Source organism: Fukomys damarensis, unplaced genomic scaffold (assembly GCF_012274545.1).
Source record: "Fukomys damarensis isolate Sample0158 unplaced genomic scaffold, DMR_v1.0_HiC HiC_scaffold_16, whole genome shotgun sequence".
Classification (NCBI taxonomy): Eukaryota; Metazoa; Chordata; class Mammalia; order Rodentia; family Bathyergidae; genus Fukomys; species Fukomys damarensis.
In genome coordinates this window covers 66,222,408-66,244,137 of record NW_022900928.1, presented here as the reverse complement: position 1 = coordinate 66,244,137, position 21,730 = coordinate 66,222,408, and the positions used below count along the sequence as shown (strand labels likewise).

General features: G+C 37.8%; 1 protein-coding gene across 1 annotated transcript in view; it reads right to left on the bottom strand.

The window, feature by feature from the left end:
- The window catches only part of Kmt2a (lysine methyltransferase 2A), a gene marked incomplete at its 5' end in the record, with an annotated part of 89,212 nt that overhangs the window by 45,732 nt on the left and 21,750 nt on the right, over nucleotides 1–21,730 (bottom strand). The window contains 2 exons of the mRNA XM_010629473.1: nucleotides 1,605–4,255; nucleotides 7,277–7,346. Of these exons, the coding sequence (XP_010627775.1) occupies nucleotides 1,605–4,255; nucleotides 7,277–7,346 (2,721 nt within the window). The remainder of the gene's footprint in view (nucleotides 1–1,604; nucleotides 4,256–7,276; nucleotides 7,347–21,730) is intronic.

The window sequence follows — 21,730 nt, the reverse complement described above, 5'->3', positions numbered from 1 at the left end:
CACCAAGATATACTTGATCAATTTATTATGACCTAGCATCAAAACGTACACGTCTAGTTCTTCTCAACTGAAAAAATAATATTAATATACAGAATCCAACTACTTCCACATCCTTAAATCAGCAGCAAAAAAGCCTGTCATCAAAAAACAAATCAAGGGCCAGGATATAGCTCAGTGGCATAGCACCTGCCTGCCAAGTGCAAGGTCCTGAGTTCAATCCATGCTACAAAAATAAATAAATAAATAAATAAATAAATAAATAAAAATTTAAAAATCAACTAAGCATCTATATTAGACTTCTTTACAACTCTTCTCAAAATTCAAGCTGCCAGTCTATACAGTATTACTAAAAAAGTCTAGTGTCAACAGGGCTATTTTAACTGGTCTGTTTCTTGTATTTCCTTGATGAACAGAGAAGGGGGGACACAGCCTATAAATGGATGCAAAAAAAGGCCATGGCTCCAAAGAGAAGTATCTCTTATTTTAAAAAGCCACTGTCCTTTTCATGAGGAGGCTAACCAAAAACATCTAACATAGTGTCTGAAGTAAGTTTCACTGCATTGCTGCTAAAACTGTCAACTTCGCAGAATTAATATAAATATGACCCTAGGTTGAATAACAAAACAAACAAAAACAAAAAACCCTAAGCTGTAGCCATCTTAAACTAATTCACCAAGATAGTATGATCTACTATGTGATAACTATTTTTTCTTTTTTTTGAGACAGTGCCTCATCGTGCAGGTCAGGATGGCACTGAACTCACTATGTAGCCCAGCCTAGTCTCAAACGCAGGGCAGTCCTCCTGCCTCAGCCTCCCAAGTGCTGGGACGATATGCATGCACCACCATACTCAGATGTAATAACTATTTTTTTTTTAAACTTTAAGATCAAGTTTTCTCTGGAAAGATCATGCCTCATTTATTTTTTTTAACCCTCTGTTCTTGGCAAAAGTTTGTTTGGCACTAACAAATTGAATTCTACAGTTTTTCTGTTCCACAATTTAAGGCTAAGTGCTTCTCACTGTATCCCACAAACATCTATTGCTCTAATAATCTACTACTCAGATGAAGATAACGTTCACCTCCACTTTTCTATTCTATCAGGCAAAGTGAAACAGTTTGATTATAAAAACATTCCTTCAAATTAAGCCACAGATTGCACTGCACCAAAATGGAGGTACAAACAACTCATTACTCTCTATAAAATTGTTTCAACCTATCTTTCAGCTACTGAGTTCATCACTTTTTGTTTGTTTTGAGGTACCGGGGATCAAACTCAGGGCCTTGCACTTGTGAGGCAGGTGGCAGCACCACTGAGCTAAATCCCCAGCCCTGAGTTCACCACTTTGCCAGTTATCCACTGTTGCTCAAATATGTTTTATACTTTTTCTTCTCTACCAATACCATTCCTACTACATAGAAAGTTAGTGCCTTTTTATTTTCTACTTATTTCTCTCAGTCCTTGAAGGATCATTGCAAATACTACCACGTCCACCACACTTTTCCTGAACTGGAAGTAATTGAAACAATTAACCTAACTAAAACCTGCCCACAGGAAGAGCTTGGTAAACTGTTGATTTTAAAAGGTAAGGTGCAAATGAGTACCTGTGCTTTGGGCTGGTCAGTTTGTTTAAGACTCTTACTCTTCTCAATCTTGCAGAGCTGGGCTTTGGCCTTTTTTAGGAGGCTGGCAACCCTCTTGTCAGTCATTGGAAGCTTGTCTGCCTGAGCCAACATGGAGCCTATGGAGGAAGTGGAATGTTTAACAGTGCTAGATGAAGGAGTAGAAAGGCAGAGGGTTTTCTCCTTCTCCAGGGATGGGGCAGTTGGGCCGAGGTCCAAGTTGTTTTTTTCCAGATTTCCTCTCCCTTTCTTTATAAGTATTTTGGTTTTGACAGTTGTATCCCCAAGAGTCACAGATGCAATATCAGTCCCAGAATCAAGTGATGAAGACTTCTTCCGCCCTGTTGATTTTTTGGCAGAAGATGAAGTGGCAACATCTTCACCAACAACCTTCTCTTTGGAAACCCTACCCACAGGATACAAAGCAGAACTACTCTGAATTTCTGATCCCTTTTTCCTTTTCTCTTTCTTTGACTCCCGCTTATTTTCCTTTTCTCTCTCTCGGTCTCTCTCTCTACTCTTGTCCTTCTCCATACTCTTGTCAGCATCTCGATCTTTGGACAGCTCATCAGGGGCCTTGTCTTTATTTCTCCCCTTCTCGGTCTGAGAGCCTGGGGTGAACCAAGGGAAGAGAGGAGTAGGACTACTTGATGAAAATGGCTCTGCTGGAGCACTAGTTTGCTTCCTTGGTCTCTGATTTTTTTCTGTAGAATCCCCAGACTGAGTCAGGGAATGAGAAGGAAAAGTAAAAGTTGGGTTTAAGGCACTAGTGGCAAGAGGACTAACAGAAATGCTTAATGAAGAAGAGACAGAAGATGGAGGAGTGAGAGGTGACAGCTCAGAAGTACTAAGCCTTCCGCTTCTTGTCCTCATGGAGTGAGAAGGAGATCTTGGTTCAGATCGAATAGGACTAAACACTTTTCTTTTCCTTTTTCTACTAGATACTCCTGATGACGATGTACCAGCAGAAGTTCGATTACTAGGCAAGGTTACAGACTCAAATATTCTAGAGTGTGCCTCACTTGGAGTAAACCTTGGAGCTCTAAGAAGAGGGCTCCTTTTGTGCATATCAAACCTTGTTCCAGAATGGAGTGGTGAAAATAACCGGGCTGAAGCAGCAGTACCAGATGTAGAAAAACCAGATGCAAAGCCAACATCCTCAGGAGTTAGTGGAGGGGGTCGGAAATTATCAAATATTGGTTTACGAATCAGACCTTCTTTGGCATACTTTGCTGAGGAAAAGTATTGTGGCTCTGACCTAGAATGCTTTAAAGAAGTCCACCTAAATGTTGGCTCTCGCAAAATAGATTTTCGCTTCCCTTGCATGGGAGCAGCAGAAGCAGGCAAAAACGGTGATGCTAAGGGGATTGTTGGAGGCATAAGCCAAGGTGTGTGGTCAGAGATGCTGGAGGCTGGCTGCAATGGAGGGGGCGGAGTAAGCAGAGGTGGAGGTGGAGAGGAGGAGGTCTGCTGCTGGGGGGCACTTTGTAGAGCTGATAATTTTTTAGTTGTTCTAGATCCAAAACTTCTCTCCGACACTGAGTACCGTCTGCTTCTCCTATCATTAGTCTCATTTTCTGGGGACTGGGAAATAGGCAGTGGTGTATGAACTTCAGGGGTGTCACTCCGCTCTTCAGGAAGTACCTGAATCTCCTCAGAGGCCTGAGAATCTGTGGAGGTATCAACACTGGGGCTACTAGATCGGGAGGAGTCTGAAGACATTTGAGAGGAGTGTTGAGAAGCTGCACTTGATTTTTCAGAAGATCCACAGGATGTGGCACTGAATCTACTATTCGGTGTAGACTCTAGTCGGGCTATTTTAATTGGAGGGTCGTAATCTTCATCCTCTATGAACCGCCGAGGGGTTTTAATGATCCGTGAGGAGATAGCACTGACAACAGGCATGATGAACTGCCGGATATTTTTGACCTGTGTCTTCACCTTTCTTCCTTGCAGCTGAGCTGCTTCTTTCTCAATTTTCTTTTGAGCCCCCTTCTTTGCCCTCTGCAAGAGTTGCTTAGCAATTGTTGCATCTGTCCTTTTAGAAGAAGGAATAATCCTGACTGGCTTAATCCTTCGAGGGCTTTGTCTGACAATTGTCTTATCATCTTTTGTGAGTGGAGGTGTACCTTCCTTGTCTTTCCGGACCTTCTGGGGCTTTTCCAGTTCAGAATTAATGAGGAGACCTGAAGGGGTCTTTATCCGTTCTGTTGAAGGAGGCCGTCCTCGCCGGCGTACAATCTGTACCCCTTTCCTTCCTATTTGAAGCTTCCCTGTCTTAAACTTAGACTTGAGAGGAGAAAGTTTACCTGCTCTTAATTTTTTAATCTTTGTGGCTTGCTGAAAGGTAGCAGAAGGCGTCCGTTTAATTTTTTTCAGGCTATCTTCTTTGTTTCCCTTTGGTAACTCTGCAATGTCCTTTCCATGTGTTATTTTAATTTTTACTCCAGGGAAGGTAGGAGGTCTTCCTCTTTTCTTTTCTATATTTTTAGACTCTTTCTTCTTGATCTTATCTCCAGATTTGGTCTCTGATTTGTTTAGAGGGGAAAACACAGGTGGGTCTGAGAGGATAGCTGAATTTCGGTCAGAGCCACTTCTAGGTCTCCCACGAGGTTTTCGAGGACTAGTTTTAACTGCATATAGAAATTAGACAATGAAGAGCATATATTTAGCTGTGTAGTTCAGGTCTTAGCTAAGCTGAATATAATTAAAATAGGCCATTTTGTACCGATCTCAATTTGGGTCTACTGAATCAATAAAATATCTTAATTGTGTTTAGTTTGTTCTCATCAAAAATTTGCCACAAAGAAATCAAGTAATATTCCACCTGAAAGAACATTTAAACATTTTTTTGGATACAAAAGTTAAGATGATGGCAAGAGGTTTTCAACTGAAAAGTAATGTAGAAACTGAGTTTCCAAAAAATCTGTATGTCCTTATCCTAGCTGCCAAGAGTAACATTTAAGAATATGCTTCTATTAAGTAAATACAAATTTTCAGTTTGGAATTTTGGCTTTGAATAAATGGAACAAGGTGCTCTTCGATCAATAATATACCAACTTACACAGGAAAACTCTATGTAACACTGCATCCTACATTTTTAATGTTTTCCAAAGTAAATTAATAAAGTTTTCCTGAATAAAGAAATATTCATTCACAAGGTCTCAGAACATCACTGAATTGTGTAGAATATGAAATATCTGTGAAATGACTATTGATGTATCCATTAATCTACTCTCTTATCTAGGGGGTTCTTAAACTAGTTAGTCCCAGGTTACCAAAAGATTTAACCATTAGTATGTTAAGAGCAAATCAGCAACACATTAAATCAGATTTCTTCTAAATTAAAGGAATGTGCCAATTTATGAATTGGCTCAATTTGCTATGTATCAAGCTAGTTAAGAAAACAATGATAAATGCAACTGTATGCATTGTTTGCTTTAAATGTACCAATAAACTTATTGGGGAAAAAAGCCAAACACGACTGTCTCTAATACTAATATAAACCTGTATTAAAATACAATAAGAGCTGCCCATGCTGTCATTTCTTCTCTCTTGACTTTTAAGTGTTTTATAAAAACATTCTTCTGAGAATACAATTTCCCTTCACAGGTATCGAAAGAGATTTAGGCCATTACGAACATTTTTACTATGGAGCTCTTTTCTTTTTTCAGTACTGGGGACTGAACTCAGGACCTTGCACGTGCCAGGCAGGTGCTGGTAACACTGAGCTAAATCCCCAGCCCACTATGGAGCAGAAATCAACAGAGGTCTTATTGCTGAGCTTTGTAAATATAAATGCATTCCTCACCAATTAACTTATGAAATTTCAATTAATAGATTAAAGATTTACAAATTCATTCTCAACATATATTAATTATAACAAAAGAAATGGACTAGAACACATGAAACTACCTTTCATTTCTTAACTAATGATGGATATCCAGATGACTTTTAATAAAAAAGACAACTTTCATGATAAACTGATAAGCACAAAAAAACTTGAGGAAACCATCATAAGAGAGTTGTGAATTAATAAAAACCACCTGCCCAGAAGTGTTAGATTCTTTTATCATTGTCACTGACTTGAACTGGGGCACTCAAAGGACTTTCTTAATTTGGAAAGCCTTTTCTATTCCACTTTTAAAATACGCTTCTGATACTTAAGTAGAAAAAGCACTTCCTGTGCTAACTTCCTTAATCACAACACATCCAAAGAATCACAATGGTTGTACATAATTGCTCATCATTTATTTTCTTGGCCTCCTTTGGCAGCTGTAAATGAAGAGTTAGATCAGATGATACCTAAAAATCCCTTTCCTATATGAAATTTTAAGATTTCATTGCATCTTTTTGTTTTGTTTTATTTTTTGAGACAGGGTCTCACTATGTAATTCAAGCTGGCCTCAAACTCAAAGCAATCCTCCTGCCTCGGTCTCAGTCTCCTGAATGCTGGGATTACAGGTGTGATCCAAGTCTGACTAAGATTTCATCACATTTTAAATAGACCATAGTCTCTGTCTAAATAGCACAGATACTTAGACATTATTAGCTAATTTCTCCTAAATAGAAAAGAAAAATTGTCAACTTGGGTGTCTGAGTTAGATTACTATATAACAGTGATAGCGAATCTTCTAGAGCTTTCAATAATCACGAACAGCTGGCTGTGGCACAAGTGCCACAGGCCCATCACTACAGCTGTATAACATGATGACTCTTTAAGTGATACCCAGAGGCAGGCAAACATCACAAACTAAGTGTCAAAGAGCAAAATCTGAGTGTTATCATTATGTATGTCTAAAATGTACCAATGTTTTGCTATAGAAAAAAACAAAATCTGCTAACGACAGCACACTTAAGTAGATTGTCTATCCATATAAAATCAAAGCCATATAAGAGGTCAGAATGTCAGCAAGATGGGGAATGTATTTTTCAACAAAAGATCTTCAGCTCTCTCATACAGAACTGAATTATGCAAACTGTTAAATATTATTCCTATTGAGCACCTTTTCCTAAAAACTGACTGAAGGTTTTCAAGATAGTATAGATTTTTTTGTTTGTTTCGTTTTTGGTACCGGGGATTGAACTCGGGTCCTTGTGCTTTACAGGCAGGCAGCAGAACCACTGAGCTAAATCCCCAGTCCTAGAGTAGATATTTTGTTGTGAGAAAAAAATGACAAACATTGCTAATAAATGGAATCATTCCATATCACTCTTTTTCTTTATTTTAATAGTCTTTCAACGTTCAGGTAAATAGTTTCATATGGTACCACATTTTATTTTTAGTTCTTTGACAATAGTAAACCAGATTTCATCAGGAAAAAATAATGGCCAAATTATTCCCAAAGGCATAAGTATTAGCATATTAATATAAAATTATAAATCTGAGTATGCTTTTAGGTCATCTTCAAGCCTATCATGTTTACCCATAATTCTATGTAAACCTACCTCCCAAGCTCTGAGTAGTTTCCCCAGAGCATACTAAATAAAGCAAAGGTAGACTGACAGAGAAGCATCTCACAGAGAAATCTAGTTCCTAAGTCATTTCCTATCCACAGAGTTGTAGATCATCTTTTAAATGCAAGAAGGCAAAATGAAGCTACAACCTCCTAACAAATAGAACTTAAAGGCACCATGTGCTTAACTGGTCATACCTGAAGGAGACCTTGTGGGACTTCGCACTCTGACTTCTTCATCTGAGCCAAAACCTAAGAACTGCTCATCCTACAACAAAGGAAAATTATTTTAAAATCAGAGGCAAAAACATGAATGTGAACATACCCCAAAGAAATGTCCAGAGGAGACAAACGAATTTGGAAAATTAGTCTCTATATATTAATCATCATCATCCAAATGGATAATATAAAATAACTAACATTGAAATATATGTACCCAGACATATAGTTTTATTATAGACAAATAAGAATTGTTTAGTAACTGAACAATGCATTGAAATTTCATCTTTGGTGCACAGTATACATGGGTAAGTCCTAAATGTCAAATTACAGATACAGCCCAAAACAATTAAAGGATAACTTTAATTCAAGTAAGCAAATCAGTACAATGGTAGAAATATACAGCCCCAATAAAACAAATGCTTTTCAACAAGTATTTAAGTCTATAAAAACATAAGGAATAACAGATAATAATCTCTAGCCTATTAAATATTAATAGAGACTGAACATGCCATATCTGTCAGTTCCTTAACTCAGGAATTGACATTTAGATATGATTTCTATACATTTGAGATCCAGAGATTCTCAATAGCATTTTATGGCATCATTTTGAAATGCCCTGTGATAAGAGACTTAATGGTGGGCAGCAGCATTCATGAAAAAGCTCATAAATTAACTACATATAGGGTGAAATCCTTTCACTTACAGGAACACATCTACTTTTAGTTCTAGCTGCAAAAGACAAAAATGCAGAAACATCTTACCTCTAACTTTTAACTGCCTTAAAAAAAAAAAAATCTAAGGACTCATTAAAGTTCTCAAGAAAGACAGTCTATTGAAACAAACTGATTAACAAATTCACTGATTCACAGAAACTAATTCAATCCTTCCCAGAGAAAGACACAAAGAGACAGAATTTCAGACTCCAGAAATAAAATCCACATAAAAGCAGAAAAAATAAGAATGAAGAACAGATTTGTTTGAACCTCCAATTCATACTGGATAAGTCTCGGACTGAGTCCCAATGAGTAAAGCCCCCAGATTTCCCTCTCAAGAGCTAACCTTACATGTATGTGAATAAAATTGGTGGGTTTTTTGCTTTAGAGTTAGATCTTTACCTTGTTAGTTTAAAACTAGAGCCAGTGCCAAACTTTTTAAATACTTTTCCATCAGGAATATATTAAAAGGTAAGTGTAACTTTTTAGACAAATTATCAGATTCAATTCAAATTTAAATGCATTTATGGAGCAAAATACTTCGGGCCAAGCATTTGTACACTACAATTAAGACAATTCTCATTAGACCCTAAGTTTTTTTTTATTCTTTGAGATTGCTAAGACTAAACTATTTAAGAAAAAGCTGAAATTCCTTTCAGAGATTTATTTGAAGTATTATAATGCTAAGAATGTGTTAAGATTAAAAATAAGGAATATATACTGAGTATTTTTTAAAAGTTTAAAAAGCAAATTCTTAAATTCTTTTGGCTTTAAAAATTTACAGTTGAGGGCTGGGGATTTAGCTCGGTGGTACCATGCCTGCCTTGTAAGCGCAAGGTCCTAAGTTTTATCCCCAGTACCAAAAACAAACAAACAAACAAAAAAAAACCCCAGTAAATTCTTTAAAATTTTTACAATAGACTTACTGTGAAATATCATTTGTAAATAAGAAAAATTCTTCTCTTCATCTTAAAGCAAGTTAGGACATTAATTAGGACATGTGGAAATGAACTCCAAATAAATTTCTGCAATGATTTTTCAGGATTTATACTTGCAGACTACAATGTTACCAAAAAAGACAAAACTTAACAAAAATCCAAATAACATTATACTAAATGGGCAAAATTGAAAGCATTTTTGTTTTTTTTTTTTCTTTCTAAAATCAAGATTAGGGCCAGGAATTTAGCTCAGTGGTGCCATCTCCTGCTTCGCAAGTCCAAGGACCCGAGTTCGATCTCCAGTACCAAAAAATAAAAATAAAATCAAGAACAAAAACAAGGGTGTACACTCTCACCATTTCTGATCAATAAACATTAGCTACAGTAACCAGTCAAAAGAAAGAAATGGAGAAAGTATAGAAAAGGAAGAAGACAACTATCCCTATCTGTAGAGGACACAATCCTTTACGTAGAAGACCCCCAAAACTCCAAGACTCTTAGAACTAATAAACAAATTGAGCAAAACGCAGCACACAAAATCAATACACAATTATTAGGACTGTTCTTGGAGAAGTAAATCAAGAAAACAATCTAATTAAAACAATAGCTTTAAAAAATTAAGTTCCTAGGAATCAACCAAGAAGAAGAAAGATCTCTGTAACAAAAACTAGAGTATTTTGAAAAAAGGTACCAAAGGGGACATCAAAAAATAGGCATCCCATTCCTGAATAGGCAAAACCAATATTGTCAAAATGGCCATACTTCTAAAGCACATGTAGATTTAATGCTATCCTAATTAAAATACAAACAGCATTCTTCACAGAACTAGAAAAAAAAATCCTAAGATTTATATAGAAATGGAAGAGATCCAGAATAGCAAAAACAATCCTGGGCAACACGAGCAGAGCAGAAAGCATCATAATCCTGGATTTCAAGTTATATTACAAAGTTATAGTGATTAAAAACAGCAATGATACTGGGTCAAAAACAGACATGTGTTAAACAGGACAGAAATGAGGATGCAGAAACAATCCCAGGCACATTCAGCTATCTGATATTTAACAAAGGGGCCAAAAACATACACTAAAGGAAAGATAGTCTCTTTAACAAAAGGTGCTGTGAAAACTAGTCCACCTCAGAAAAATGAATCTAGACCTGTATCTCTTAAAATCAAACTTAAGTCAAATCAAAATAGATCAGAGACATAGATATTAAAGCAGAAACATTGAATCTGCTACAAGATAAAAAATGTAAAACTTCTGAAGACACAGGCACAGGCAAAGACTTTCTGAACAGAACCAACTGCACAAATAAGTAACACCAATGATCAGCAAATGGGATTATATCAAATTAGAAAGCTTCTACACGGGGGTGGGGAGCTATATACAGAATAGGAAAAATTTTGCCAGCTACTCCTCAGACATTATCTACAACATATAAAGAACTCAAAAAATTAGACCTTTCAAATAAAAGACCCAGGAGGAGGGGGCGAAGGGAGGGCAGCGACAAGGGGAAAAAATGAGAACCAAGACCTGTTATGTAAAGGTACAAGATCCCAATAATGAATGTAACTGTACTGTATACCTAAAATGTGCCAATAAACTCAATGAGGAAAAAAAAAGGCATTTGAGGGCCAGAGACTTAGCCCAATGGTTCCACCACCTGCTTTGCAAGCACAAGGACATGAGTTTGATCCCCAGTACCAAAAAAAAAAAAAAAAAAAAAAAAAAAAAAAAAAAGGCATTTGAAACAAATAAAGACACTTCTCAAAAGAAGTACAAATAGCCAGTAAGTAAATGAAACAGTGTTCAGCATCTTTGGCCATTAGAAAAATGCAAATCATGCCTGGTGTGGTAATCGCAGCACTCGGGAGGCCCAGGCAGGATTCTGTGAGTTGGAGGGCAGTCTGACTACACAGTGAGTTCAAGGCTACCCTGAACTACAAAAAGCAAGACCTGTCTCAACCAAAAACAAAGCTGGGGGGGGCAGTGATAGAAAATGAGATAGACTTTGTGGATACAGGAAGAAGATCTGGGGATAAAGGGGAATAGGAAGGAAGAGTGGAGAAGAGAAAGTAAAAAGAACCAAGACGCAATATGCATACGTATCAATATCCCATGATAAATGTTTATTATGTATCACAAACATACACTAATACAAAATTTTTTTGTTTTGTTTTTTTGAGACAGGTTCTCACTATGTAGTGAGACTGACCTGGAACTCACTGTGTAGTCCAGGCTGATCTCGAACTCACAGTGATCCTCCTGCCTCAGCCTCCCGAGTGCTGCGATTACAGGTGTGCGCCACCACGCCCGGCCATAATATTTTTTAAAATACAAATAATCTAAACTTTTATCACAATAATGGAAATTCTGTAAGGTTAACTGTAAAATTGTGCTTTGTGGCAGATTTATTTATGCTGGGGATTGAACCCAGGGTTGTAGGCATGCCATACATGCACTTCAACACTGAACAAAACTCCCAGCCCAGAAAAAAAAAAAAGAAAAAAAAAAAAAAACACACAACGAAACAATAACCCTAAAATTTCGAGAAAAAAGCAAATAAAATAGACAATGGTAAATTGCTTCAAAAATAAAACACTCAAGGGCCGAGGATTTAGCTCAGTGGTTCTGTCTCTTGCCTTGCAAGTACAAGGTCCTGAATTCTATCCCCGATACCATAATAAAAAATTAAAAAGCATTCAAAATAATCATAGAACTCATACTTCCAGAGGGGGCAGGACTAATCATCTGCTGGCATTAGAATGAGAGGGGACAGCAGTGGTTCGGGGGAGAAGGGCTGGTTTTAGGAAGCAGTGGCAAGCCTATGACATGCATGCCACAGGAGGCACTCAGAGCCCCTCGGTCAGCACATGAGTGACGTAGCACCAGCATCACCCCAGCAGCAGGTTTAATTTCAGCATCAGCACTTTGCAGTAAGTAAGTGAGCTCTGGGTTGCAGTCTAAAATGCTTGCCACCAATGGTTTAGGGTCTCAGTTTTGGCACTTTTAGGCTATATGATCTTAGACAAGTTACTTCCTATCTGTCTCTAAATTTCTGAATTTACTGAAGCATAGTAAGGAGCATATGGAATAACAGGCAAAAAATCACTTAGAAAACTATATGGTAACATACATACAGTAGTTCCTACTGTTATTGTGGTAGAAGAAACTGAAACTCCTCAGAGCCCAAATGAGTTGCCCAAGATCAAACAGGTAGCAACAAAGAACCGATGCATCTAAACTGGGTGTAAACATTATCAGTCTACCATAATTTTACAAGTTAAACCATAATGAAAAATTTAAGAGTCAAATAAGTCATCTACAGCACAAAAATTGCTATTCTATTAGAATAACAATGACCATTTTCAGAGCCTTGAAGTTTGTGATGAATTTTTTCCTTTACCTCTATTATTCTCATGGAACAACCTAATAACCCATGTATATGCTGTTATGCTCATTATCAACAACCTTAGTGAGTCACTTTCTAAGTCCAAACGTTCACAAAATCTAACTACACAATTCTATTTGCTATGTTTTTCCAAAATAGTACCATTGAGATTTCAAATAGTAATTCCTCCTCTACCCCCTACCGGGGATCAAACTCAGGACCTTGGGCTTGCCAGGTAGGCATCACTGAGCTACATCTCCAGCCCAATCAAGCAGCTATTTATTTATTTGGTACTGGGAGTCAAACTCAGGACCCTGTGCTTGTGAGGCAGGCAGCAGAACCACTGAACTAAATCCTCGGCCACAAGCAGCAATTTATCTGTTAATATTTAAAAGTTTCAAAGTAGCTTCCAAAATGACAGCATTATTTATTCCCTTCTGATTTTAGTTGGAGTTAAGATTAGAATGGAAAGAACTAAGTGTAATCCCAGGACTCTGGGAAGCTGAAGCAGGAAGATTCCAAGTTTGAGCCCAGCATGGACAACTTAGCAACTTAAGTAAGACTGTCTCAAAATAAAAAATAAAATAAAGGGCTGGGGGGCGTAAATCAATGTGAAGGCCCTAGGTTCAACCTCCAGTACCACAAAAGAAAGAAAAGAAAATAGAAAAGAGAAGAGAGCATTCAAAAATGACTACTATTACTCAAGAACTTTCCTTTTTCTTGAAATATAAATTGACTTACGTGGGCTTTTAAAAAATAATTTCGTTGTGTGGTTCTGCTGCTTACCTCACAAGCACAAGGGCCCGAGTTCGATCTCTGGTACCAAAATAATAATAAAATAATAATAATAATAATAATAATAATAATAATAATAATGCCTTCATTGTTTAAAGACCCCCCACCAGCTTAGCTAAAAACAAAAGCTGTCACTGTTATACCAAAGAGACCCAGTCTTCTAACTGCACTTCCAATTCTATGTAAAAGTCAGAATGAGTGAGTGGGTGAGTGAGTGAATAAACGAGTGAATGAATGCAAAGCCAAGTTGAGAAAGCAATGGGAAAGAATACTGCAAGAGTGACACACTGCGCTGTTGTCAGCAACAAGCTTCACATATGGCTCCATCACCTGCTTTTTTTATATATTTATTTTTTTTTTTGGTACCGGGGATTGAACTTGGGTCCTTGCGCTTGCAAGGCAGGCCACTGAACCGCTGAGCTAAATCCCCGGCCCCATCATCTGCTTTAAACATGTGGGGTCTCTGGGGAATTTAACAAGGTAATAGTCTTGGCTTCCAAAGGATTCAGACTGCACAGAAATCAAAAGACCACTGCAATATCTATACAAAAAGAAGAACAAAAGGAGCTGCAATTAAGTCCATGTTTGGCACTGTATCACTCTAAGCCTGGAAAGCCCTGAACAGAGAAGGTACACAAGACATGCTACACATGATCAAGGAGTCCCGGGACTGGGCTGAGACAGCCATTTATCACGCATTCTTCAATGCAGCCTTCTCTGAAGAGGATGGCATCCCAAGACAGAGTGCAGGACTGTGAGGACTGTTTCTGCCAGCTAATGACGTTTTTGGAGACCAGACTACAAAAATTTTAACATCTTCTTATTTCCAAAGACAGGAAATGCCCTTGCCAAGTTCACCACTATAAAACACTGTAAAATCATATTTAACATCCAGTGGCCATTACAGAAAATTAACATCACTTATTAAGTGAAATCTAAATGTAGAAATAACAAATACGTAGAATTACTCTTATCCATAACTCTAGGGTAAGCACCTTAGCAGGTTCACTCTACTCACAAATACCTTCACTCTGTTGTTTTGTTTATTTATTTTGAAACAGGGTCTCATTATGTAGTTCAGGCTGGCCTTGAAATCACGGTGATCCTCCTGCCTCAGCCTGTTGGGATTACAGGCCTGTCCTACTACACTTGTCCTGTTTATTGTTTTATGTGTTTCTGTTCTTTGGCAGTGCTGGAGACTGAATCTAAGCCCTCACACATGCTAGGCAAGTCCTCTACTCCTGAGCTACACTCCCAGCCCAACATTTAGGATTTTAATTTTACTAGGAGATTTTTAATTTTTTAGTTGCTACTTATGTTTGTAATGGAAGCAACAGGAATATTTTTCCTACAAGACAACCTAAGTAAACCCAAGTAAATATTACAGAGGTTTACATATAAATATAATGAAAACATTTTAGAAAAAAGAAATACCATTTTCAAGGAATTGTGTATGAATAGACAACTTTTCAAACAAAGCAGTATTTCATTTACTTGTTCTTTCAAAAAACATTTACACTCTTGCCCAAAGGCTATTTAAGATGCAAAATTGAAAAAGACCTAATTCCAACTCATAAATAGTATCTAAGGCAAAGGCAGGTAGGTATACAAATTCAGTCTCCTTTTCAAAAATAAAATGAATTAAGGGCCAGGGATTTAGCTCAGTGGTGCCACCGCCTGCCTCAGAAACACAAGGTCCTGAGTTTGATCCCCAGTATGAAATAATACTAATACTAATACTAATACTAATACTAATACTACTACTAATAATAAACAAAAGTAATTAAAATATCACCAAATAATAAAATACTACATAACTCAGATTCTGGAATTTTAAAAATTATCCTAATTTTTGGAATAGGTCATTCTTCTTATTTAGTTCATGAAGAAATATTCAATAAATTTCAAATTCTTCCAAAGGATGACAACATCTATCTCCACCCCTCACTACTGTATATGAGTACCACTACAGGGTTAAAAAATGAGAGACCTAAATAAACCATCTGCAGTGATCCAATGTGACACAATTCCTAGCAATACTAGTGATATGATAAAATTTCAACTACAGACCTCAGCGTTCCTTCTTCTCTGCTGACAAATAATACACGCAAGCATTCAGCTCCTCCCTTAAATGCTTCCTAATTTACCACAGTCAGAGGGAAAACATCCACTAAGTGTTCTTCAACTCCCAGGCTAAAGTGCTACTTCCAAAGCTTCTTTGAAAACTCTATTAAAAACAAGCTGATCCCCCTGTGACCTCAGAGGGACAAGGCCTAGTGTGACCCTGCTCATGTCTTCCTTTTTTTAAAAAAATCAACAGGCTTCTTGGCACTTCAGATCACTTCACTAAGTGGTAGGTAACTCAAACATGCCCTTTAGCAACGGTATCTTAGCATTCCCCACTCTCTAAAATCTTTAGTCTTTTTTCAAAAATCTTTAGTCTTGAGACTGAAAACCTAGGCTGGAAAATGCAGCTCAGTGGTAGAGCGCTTACCTAGCATGTGGCAGACCAAGCTGGATCCTCAGCACTGCAAAAAGACACACACACACACTACTCAATTCCTTCAATTACAAAATCAGTTCAATGAATCAACTGAAAATACCAACATCAATAATCACAGACAGTATCAAAATCACTCCTGGTGCACTTGTTTTTTTTGAAAGCTTGATTGTTAGTATCAACAAATATGGTTCAGACCAGGCCCATAGTACATGGCTGTAATCCTAGCACTCAGAAGGCTGAGGAAAGAGGGTCACGGTAAGTTAAAGGGCAGCCTCAGCTACACAGTGAGCTCAAAGCCAACCTGGAACTGCAAAGTGAGATCCTGTCTCAAAAAAACAAATATGGTTCAATTAAATGAAGAGATCAAAGGAAAACTAAAGATATGACAAAGAACAACTAAAATTGAAAAACATGCAAGAGACAAACTGCATCTTGGCAGCAGTTGTTTAAAATTAGAGTAACATCTCCCCTGTGGGAATTTATTCCAGTTAGCTATCACTTCCACTGGCACAGTTCCTTCTGTGTCTCCTGCCACACACTCTAAAACACCAAGGTCCTGATGCTGCATTTTAAAGACATGCACACATAATTACTAGTATTTAATTAGCAGAAGATTTTTAAAAAATGTGTTTATACGTTTAGAGTATGCACTCTTTGAGAAGAGGGATAATTTCTCTCTTCGTTTTGTATTCCTAGTACCTGACATAAATCTGGCACCCAATAAATGTAAAATGAAAACAAAAGAACTACTGACAACATCATAAATGCCTATGATGAGCCTGGTGTAGTGATACACACCTGTAATCCTGGCACTCTGGGAGTTTAAGGCAGGTAGATTCCAAGTTCAAGCCTAGCCCAGGCAACTTAGTGAGTTACCAAAATCCAGTCTGAACTTTTTTTAAAAAAAGAGCTGAGAAGGTAACTTAGTGCAATGCCCTAGGTTTGACCTTCCACCAAGTGTAGACCTCATCCTGAAGGCAGGAGAGAAGCATAATCAGGTCTTTCAAAAGATTACTATAACAGCAATGGAGAAGAGATTACTCTTAAAACCAGAGGCAGGAAGAAAAGTTAAAAAATGACTGCAGTGGCAATGGGGATTGAGGGAAAAGACAGACTCCACAGACAATTAGGACACAAAATGGACAAGATTTTGACAAAAAGGGTTAAAGGGAGTAGAATGAATGATAAAGTCTTGGGGTGGCTAGTTTAGGCTGATGGGTTTATAGTGATTCTCACAAAGATTGAGAACATACAAATAAGACTGTTTTATAGGAGTAGGAAGTGAGATCACACTAGGCATTTGACTTAGGAATACCTATCCAACTTATCTATAGGGTACAATGATCTGCGCTCAGTCAAAGAAGATGATCACTCCCAATGAGAATGACTGTTTTCTCGGTGAAGGTTATACAAGTAGTTATACTTCCCTGCTAGAACCTCCAAACAAAAGCTCAAATCACAATGATCTAGAGAAAACACAGTGGACTTTGTGAATAAATGAATGCTGAAACTGCTTTAAAATCCAATCAACCAAAAGAGAATACTGAGAAAAAAGGTAGGTGTATGGCAGAGCCCTGAGAAATATCTGTACCCTGCAACATACAGGAGAAGCAAAACCAAAGAAGGAGACCACATATTAAGGGAAGAGCACATGTCAAAGGGTGGTCAGGTTGCACAAGTACTGAAACTTTATGGAAGGCTAACAAAACTGGGAGGTCACCTATAACATTACCAAGTCCAATTTCAATGCAGTGTTAAAGAGGTATGAAGAGCCTGATCATAGTAAACTGAGGTGTGATTAGAAAGTGAGAAAATGAAGATGAGCATACACTGCTCTTTTGAAAAAACTCAGCTAAATTAAGAAGGAGAAATAGGGCACAAGTAGGGAAAGACCAGCTTGGAAGGATTATTTTTGCAGCTGATTATGTTTATATGCTAAAGAGGAACACAGCATAGAAGAAGCAAAAATCCTAAAAAGCAAAAGGGTGAAGACAGCAGCAGGAAGGAATAACTATAAAGCACAATGGAGGGAAAGTCACTTTTTTAGAGAAAGGGGAAAAGGGACTAAGTATGGATTTAGCTGCAGAAACATTTACAGGCAACAGTAAGAGCAGAAATTCCTCTGAAATCAGGCTAAGTTTTATGTGCATATGTATCTGTCAGGTAAGGAACAAGTCTCAAAGAGGTTCATAATCTGTTAAATTTTTAAGAATGCAGATCTGAAGAAAAGGAATCACAAGGAAGGTAACTGGCAACAGCTGATTAGAACAGCGGGGAGAAGACTGGGTGTATAGTGGTGCATGCTTGTAATCCTGGCTACTGAGGCAGAAGGACCACAAGCTCAACAACAGCCAGCCTGGGCGACTTAGACCCTATCTCAAATCAAATTAACAAAGGAGTGGGCATGAGCTCAGTACTCCCCGGGTTCAGTCCTCAACAGTAGAAAGAGCAGAAGAGAAGAAGAGAAAGAAAAATAGAAAATTAGATGCAAGGATTAGTGAAACCTGATTTGGCAGCACAGGAGCAGCCACAGCAGGGCCAACATGAAAGACACATGAAGCATCAGAATTTTGTTAATTCTAAGGCAATATGGTCAAGGCTGATACAGTAAACAGTAGGACACTACCACTGGTTATCAAATGCCCAAATGTAAAAAAGGCTCAATTATTGTATTTTAAGTTATTCTGGAAATGATATGTATTGAACCAGAGAAGGAAAGAATGAAAAAAAGGAAGTCATGACAGAGGAGTTTACAGCAACAGTTCAAATGTGAGTGGCATTCAGTCTTTCAGCAGGTACTTCCTGGGTGTTGCCAGGTACTGTTTTGTTTGTTGCTTTTTTTTTTAAGACAGGGTCTCACTCTATAATTCAGGCTGGCCTTGAACTCATGATCCTCCTGCCTCAGCCTCTCAAGTGCTGGGACTACAAGGGTGCAACACCACACCTAGCTACGTACTGTTGTAGACTCTAAAAACATACAGGTGAAGAACTGACAAAATTCTTGAATCTGGTAGAGATAGAAAACAAACACTTAAAAAATAACACAGTAGGGCAATAAGATCAACAGGGGTTAGCTGTGGGGTGGTATTCAGTAGGATGGTCAGAAGAGATTTTTTTCCAAGATAATAGTTTACCAAGGGTTGGCGAGAATCATGGGCCTAATCTGACCCATTTTTTTGTTTGTTCCATGTGCTAAGATTATACGGATTTTTACTATTTTTAAATGGTGGGGGAAAAAAATCAAAGGAGTAGTTTGTGCACATGAAAATTATATGAAATTCAAATTCAGTGTCCATAAATAAAGTTTTACTGGCATACAGCCATCCTCATTCATTTATGTGTTATCTATGGTTGCTTTTGCACTATAACAGAGATCATCTGGCCTTCTGCAGAAAAATATTTGCTAAACTTGGTTAGACCTAAAAGAAAGAAAGCCAGATATACAAAGGCCTTTATAGTAGCCCAATAAAAATTTCAAAAGCCCAGAGACAGCAACAAGCACAGCATATATACCAGAGAGAAAAAGCACGGCTCCACAGCAAAATGAATGAAAATGAGAAGTGATGGTGATGAGGAGCAGAGCTAGCTCTTGTATGGCTTTATTGCCCATGGTAAGAATATGGATTTATTTTAGCAGTAGTGATAGGTTTAATGTAAATATATAGTATGATCAGATACTAAAGCTCCTACTTTGTGTGAAGAACAAAGTCTGGCGAGGGATGAACACAGCAAGGAGATAAACAGTCCAGCCAAGAAACTCTAATGGATAAATAAGTACGAGGTTTTGGTGGCTTGAGTTGTTGAGAGGTAGTTGGGTATATTTTAGGCTGATGGCTTAAATTTGGAGTGTGAATAAAAGAGCAATCAAGAATATGTTGTATGAAATTTTAGGCCTCAGCAAATGAGTTTCTGATGGAGTCATTCCAAAACAGACTTGGAATGGTAAAAATTAGGGGGAGAGGGCTGGTGATTTGGTTCAATGGTTCCGCCGCCTGCCTCACAAGAGCAAGGACCCAAGTTCAATACCCAGTACAAAAAAAAAAAAAAAAAAAAAAAAACTGGGGGGAGAAATCAGGATTTTTTGGACATGATAAATGTCAGATAATCAGTGGCTATCCAAGTGCTTCAATGCATATCTGTTTCCTTGCCTGTAACTTGGAAAAGTGGTGGCATCTCAGAAGGTGATCATAAAGACTGAAGTGCTCAGAGTACAATCTGGCCAGGAAAGGAAGATGTTAAACTGGCATTGCTGATGATACAATATTCTACATAGAAGACCCAAAAAGCTCTGCCAAAAGACTTCTAGACTTAATTGACAGAGTCAGTAGAGTAGCTAGATACAAGGTCAATACTCAAAATCCAATAGCCTTCACTGGGCATGGAAGAGTTCGCCTGTAATCCCAGCACTTGGGAGGCTGAAGCAGGAGGATCGCTGTGAGTTTAAGACCAACCTGGGCTACATAGTGAGTTCCAGGTCAGTCTCAATGACATAGTGAGACCCTGCCTCAAAAAAAAAAAAAAAAAAAAAAAAAAAAAAAAAAAAAGTCCAGGGATTTAGCTCAGTGGTTCGGTGGCCTGCCTTGCAAGTGCAAGGACCCGAGTTCAATCCCCGGTACCAAAAAAAAAAAATCAATAGCCTTCTTGTACACAAATAACAGACTGACTGAGAGAAATTAGGGAAATTCCTTTCACAAGAGCATCCAAAAAAGATGAAATATCTAAGAATCAATCTAATGAAGGAAGCAAAAGACATCACACTGAAAACTACAGAACTTTGAAAAAAAAGAGATCAAAGAGCATGTAAGAAAATGGAGGGCCGGGGATTTAGCTCAGTGGTTCCACCGCCTGCCTCACAAGCACAAAGACCAGAGTTCGATCCCCAGTACCAAAAAAATAAAAATAAAAAGAATAAAAAAAAAAGAAAGGGCCAGAGATTTAGCTCAATGGTTCCGCCACCTGCCTCACAAAAAGAAGGCCCAAGTTCAATCCCCAGTACAAAAAAAAAAGAAAGAAAACAAAATGGAAAAGACATCCCTTGCTCCTGGGTAGGAAGAACCAACATAGTAAAAATGGCCATACTTCCAAAACTTCTATACAGATTCAATGCAATCCTGACTGAAATCCCAACAGTATATTTCATAGAACTAGAGAAAACAATCCAAAAATTCATTTGGAACCAGAAGAGACCTAGAATAGCAAAAGCCATTCTAGGTAACAAAGACATGACAGGGATATCACAATCCCCAATTTGGAATGATACTACACAGCCACTGTGATTAAAAAGAGCATGGTACTGGCAAAGAAACAGACCTGAGGATCAGTGGAATAGACTAGAAGATGCAGAAACAACTCTAGATATACTTAGCTACCTCATCTTTGACAAAGGAGCCAACCATCCACACTGCAGGAAAGATAGCCTCCTTAATAAATGGTGTTGGAAAAACTGGACTTCAACCAGCCAAAGATTAAAACTTGACTCCTATCTTTCACCATGTACTAAACTAAAATCAAGATGGATTAAAGATCTAAATATTAAAACAGAAACACTAAACTTGCTGGAAGCTAAGTAGAACTCTCGAAAATATTGGCATAGGAAAAGACTTTATGAACAAATCCTTAGTAGCATGGGAACTGGCACAAAGAATCAACAACTGGGATCTCATCTTATTAAAATGCTTCTGCACTGCAAGAGAAATCACAATAGAGCTAAAGACAACCTACAATGTGGGAAAAAAATTTTACCAGCTGTTCCTCAGACAAAGGTCTACTATCTAGAATCTATAAAGAACTAAAAAAATTCAGACCCCCCCAAATATAAAAACCCAATTAAAAAATGGGCATCTGAAATGAATAGACATTTCTCAGACAAACAAGTAAAAGCAGCAAAGAAATATATGAAAAAACGTTCAACATCACTGGTCATTCGAGAGATGCTGATGAAAACAACATTGAGACTCCATCTTAGAATGGCTACTATCAAGAAATCAACCAACTGGGGCTGGGAATTTAGCTCAGTGGTTCCACCACCTGCCTCGAAAGTGCAAGGACCCAAATTTGATCCCTGGTACAAAAAAAAAAAAAAAAAAACAAA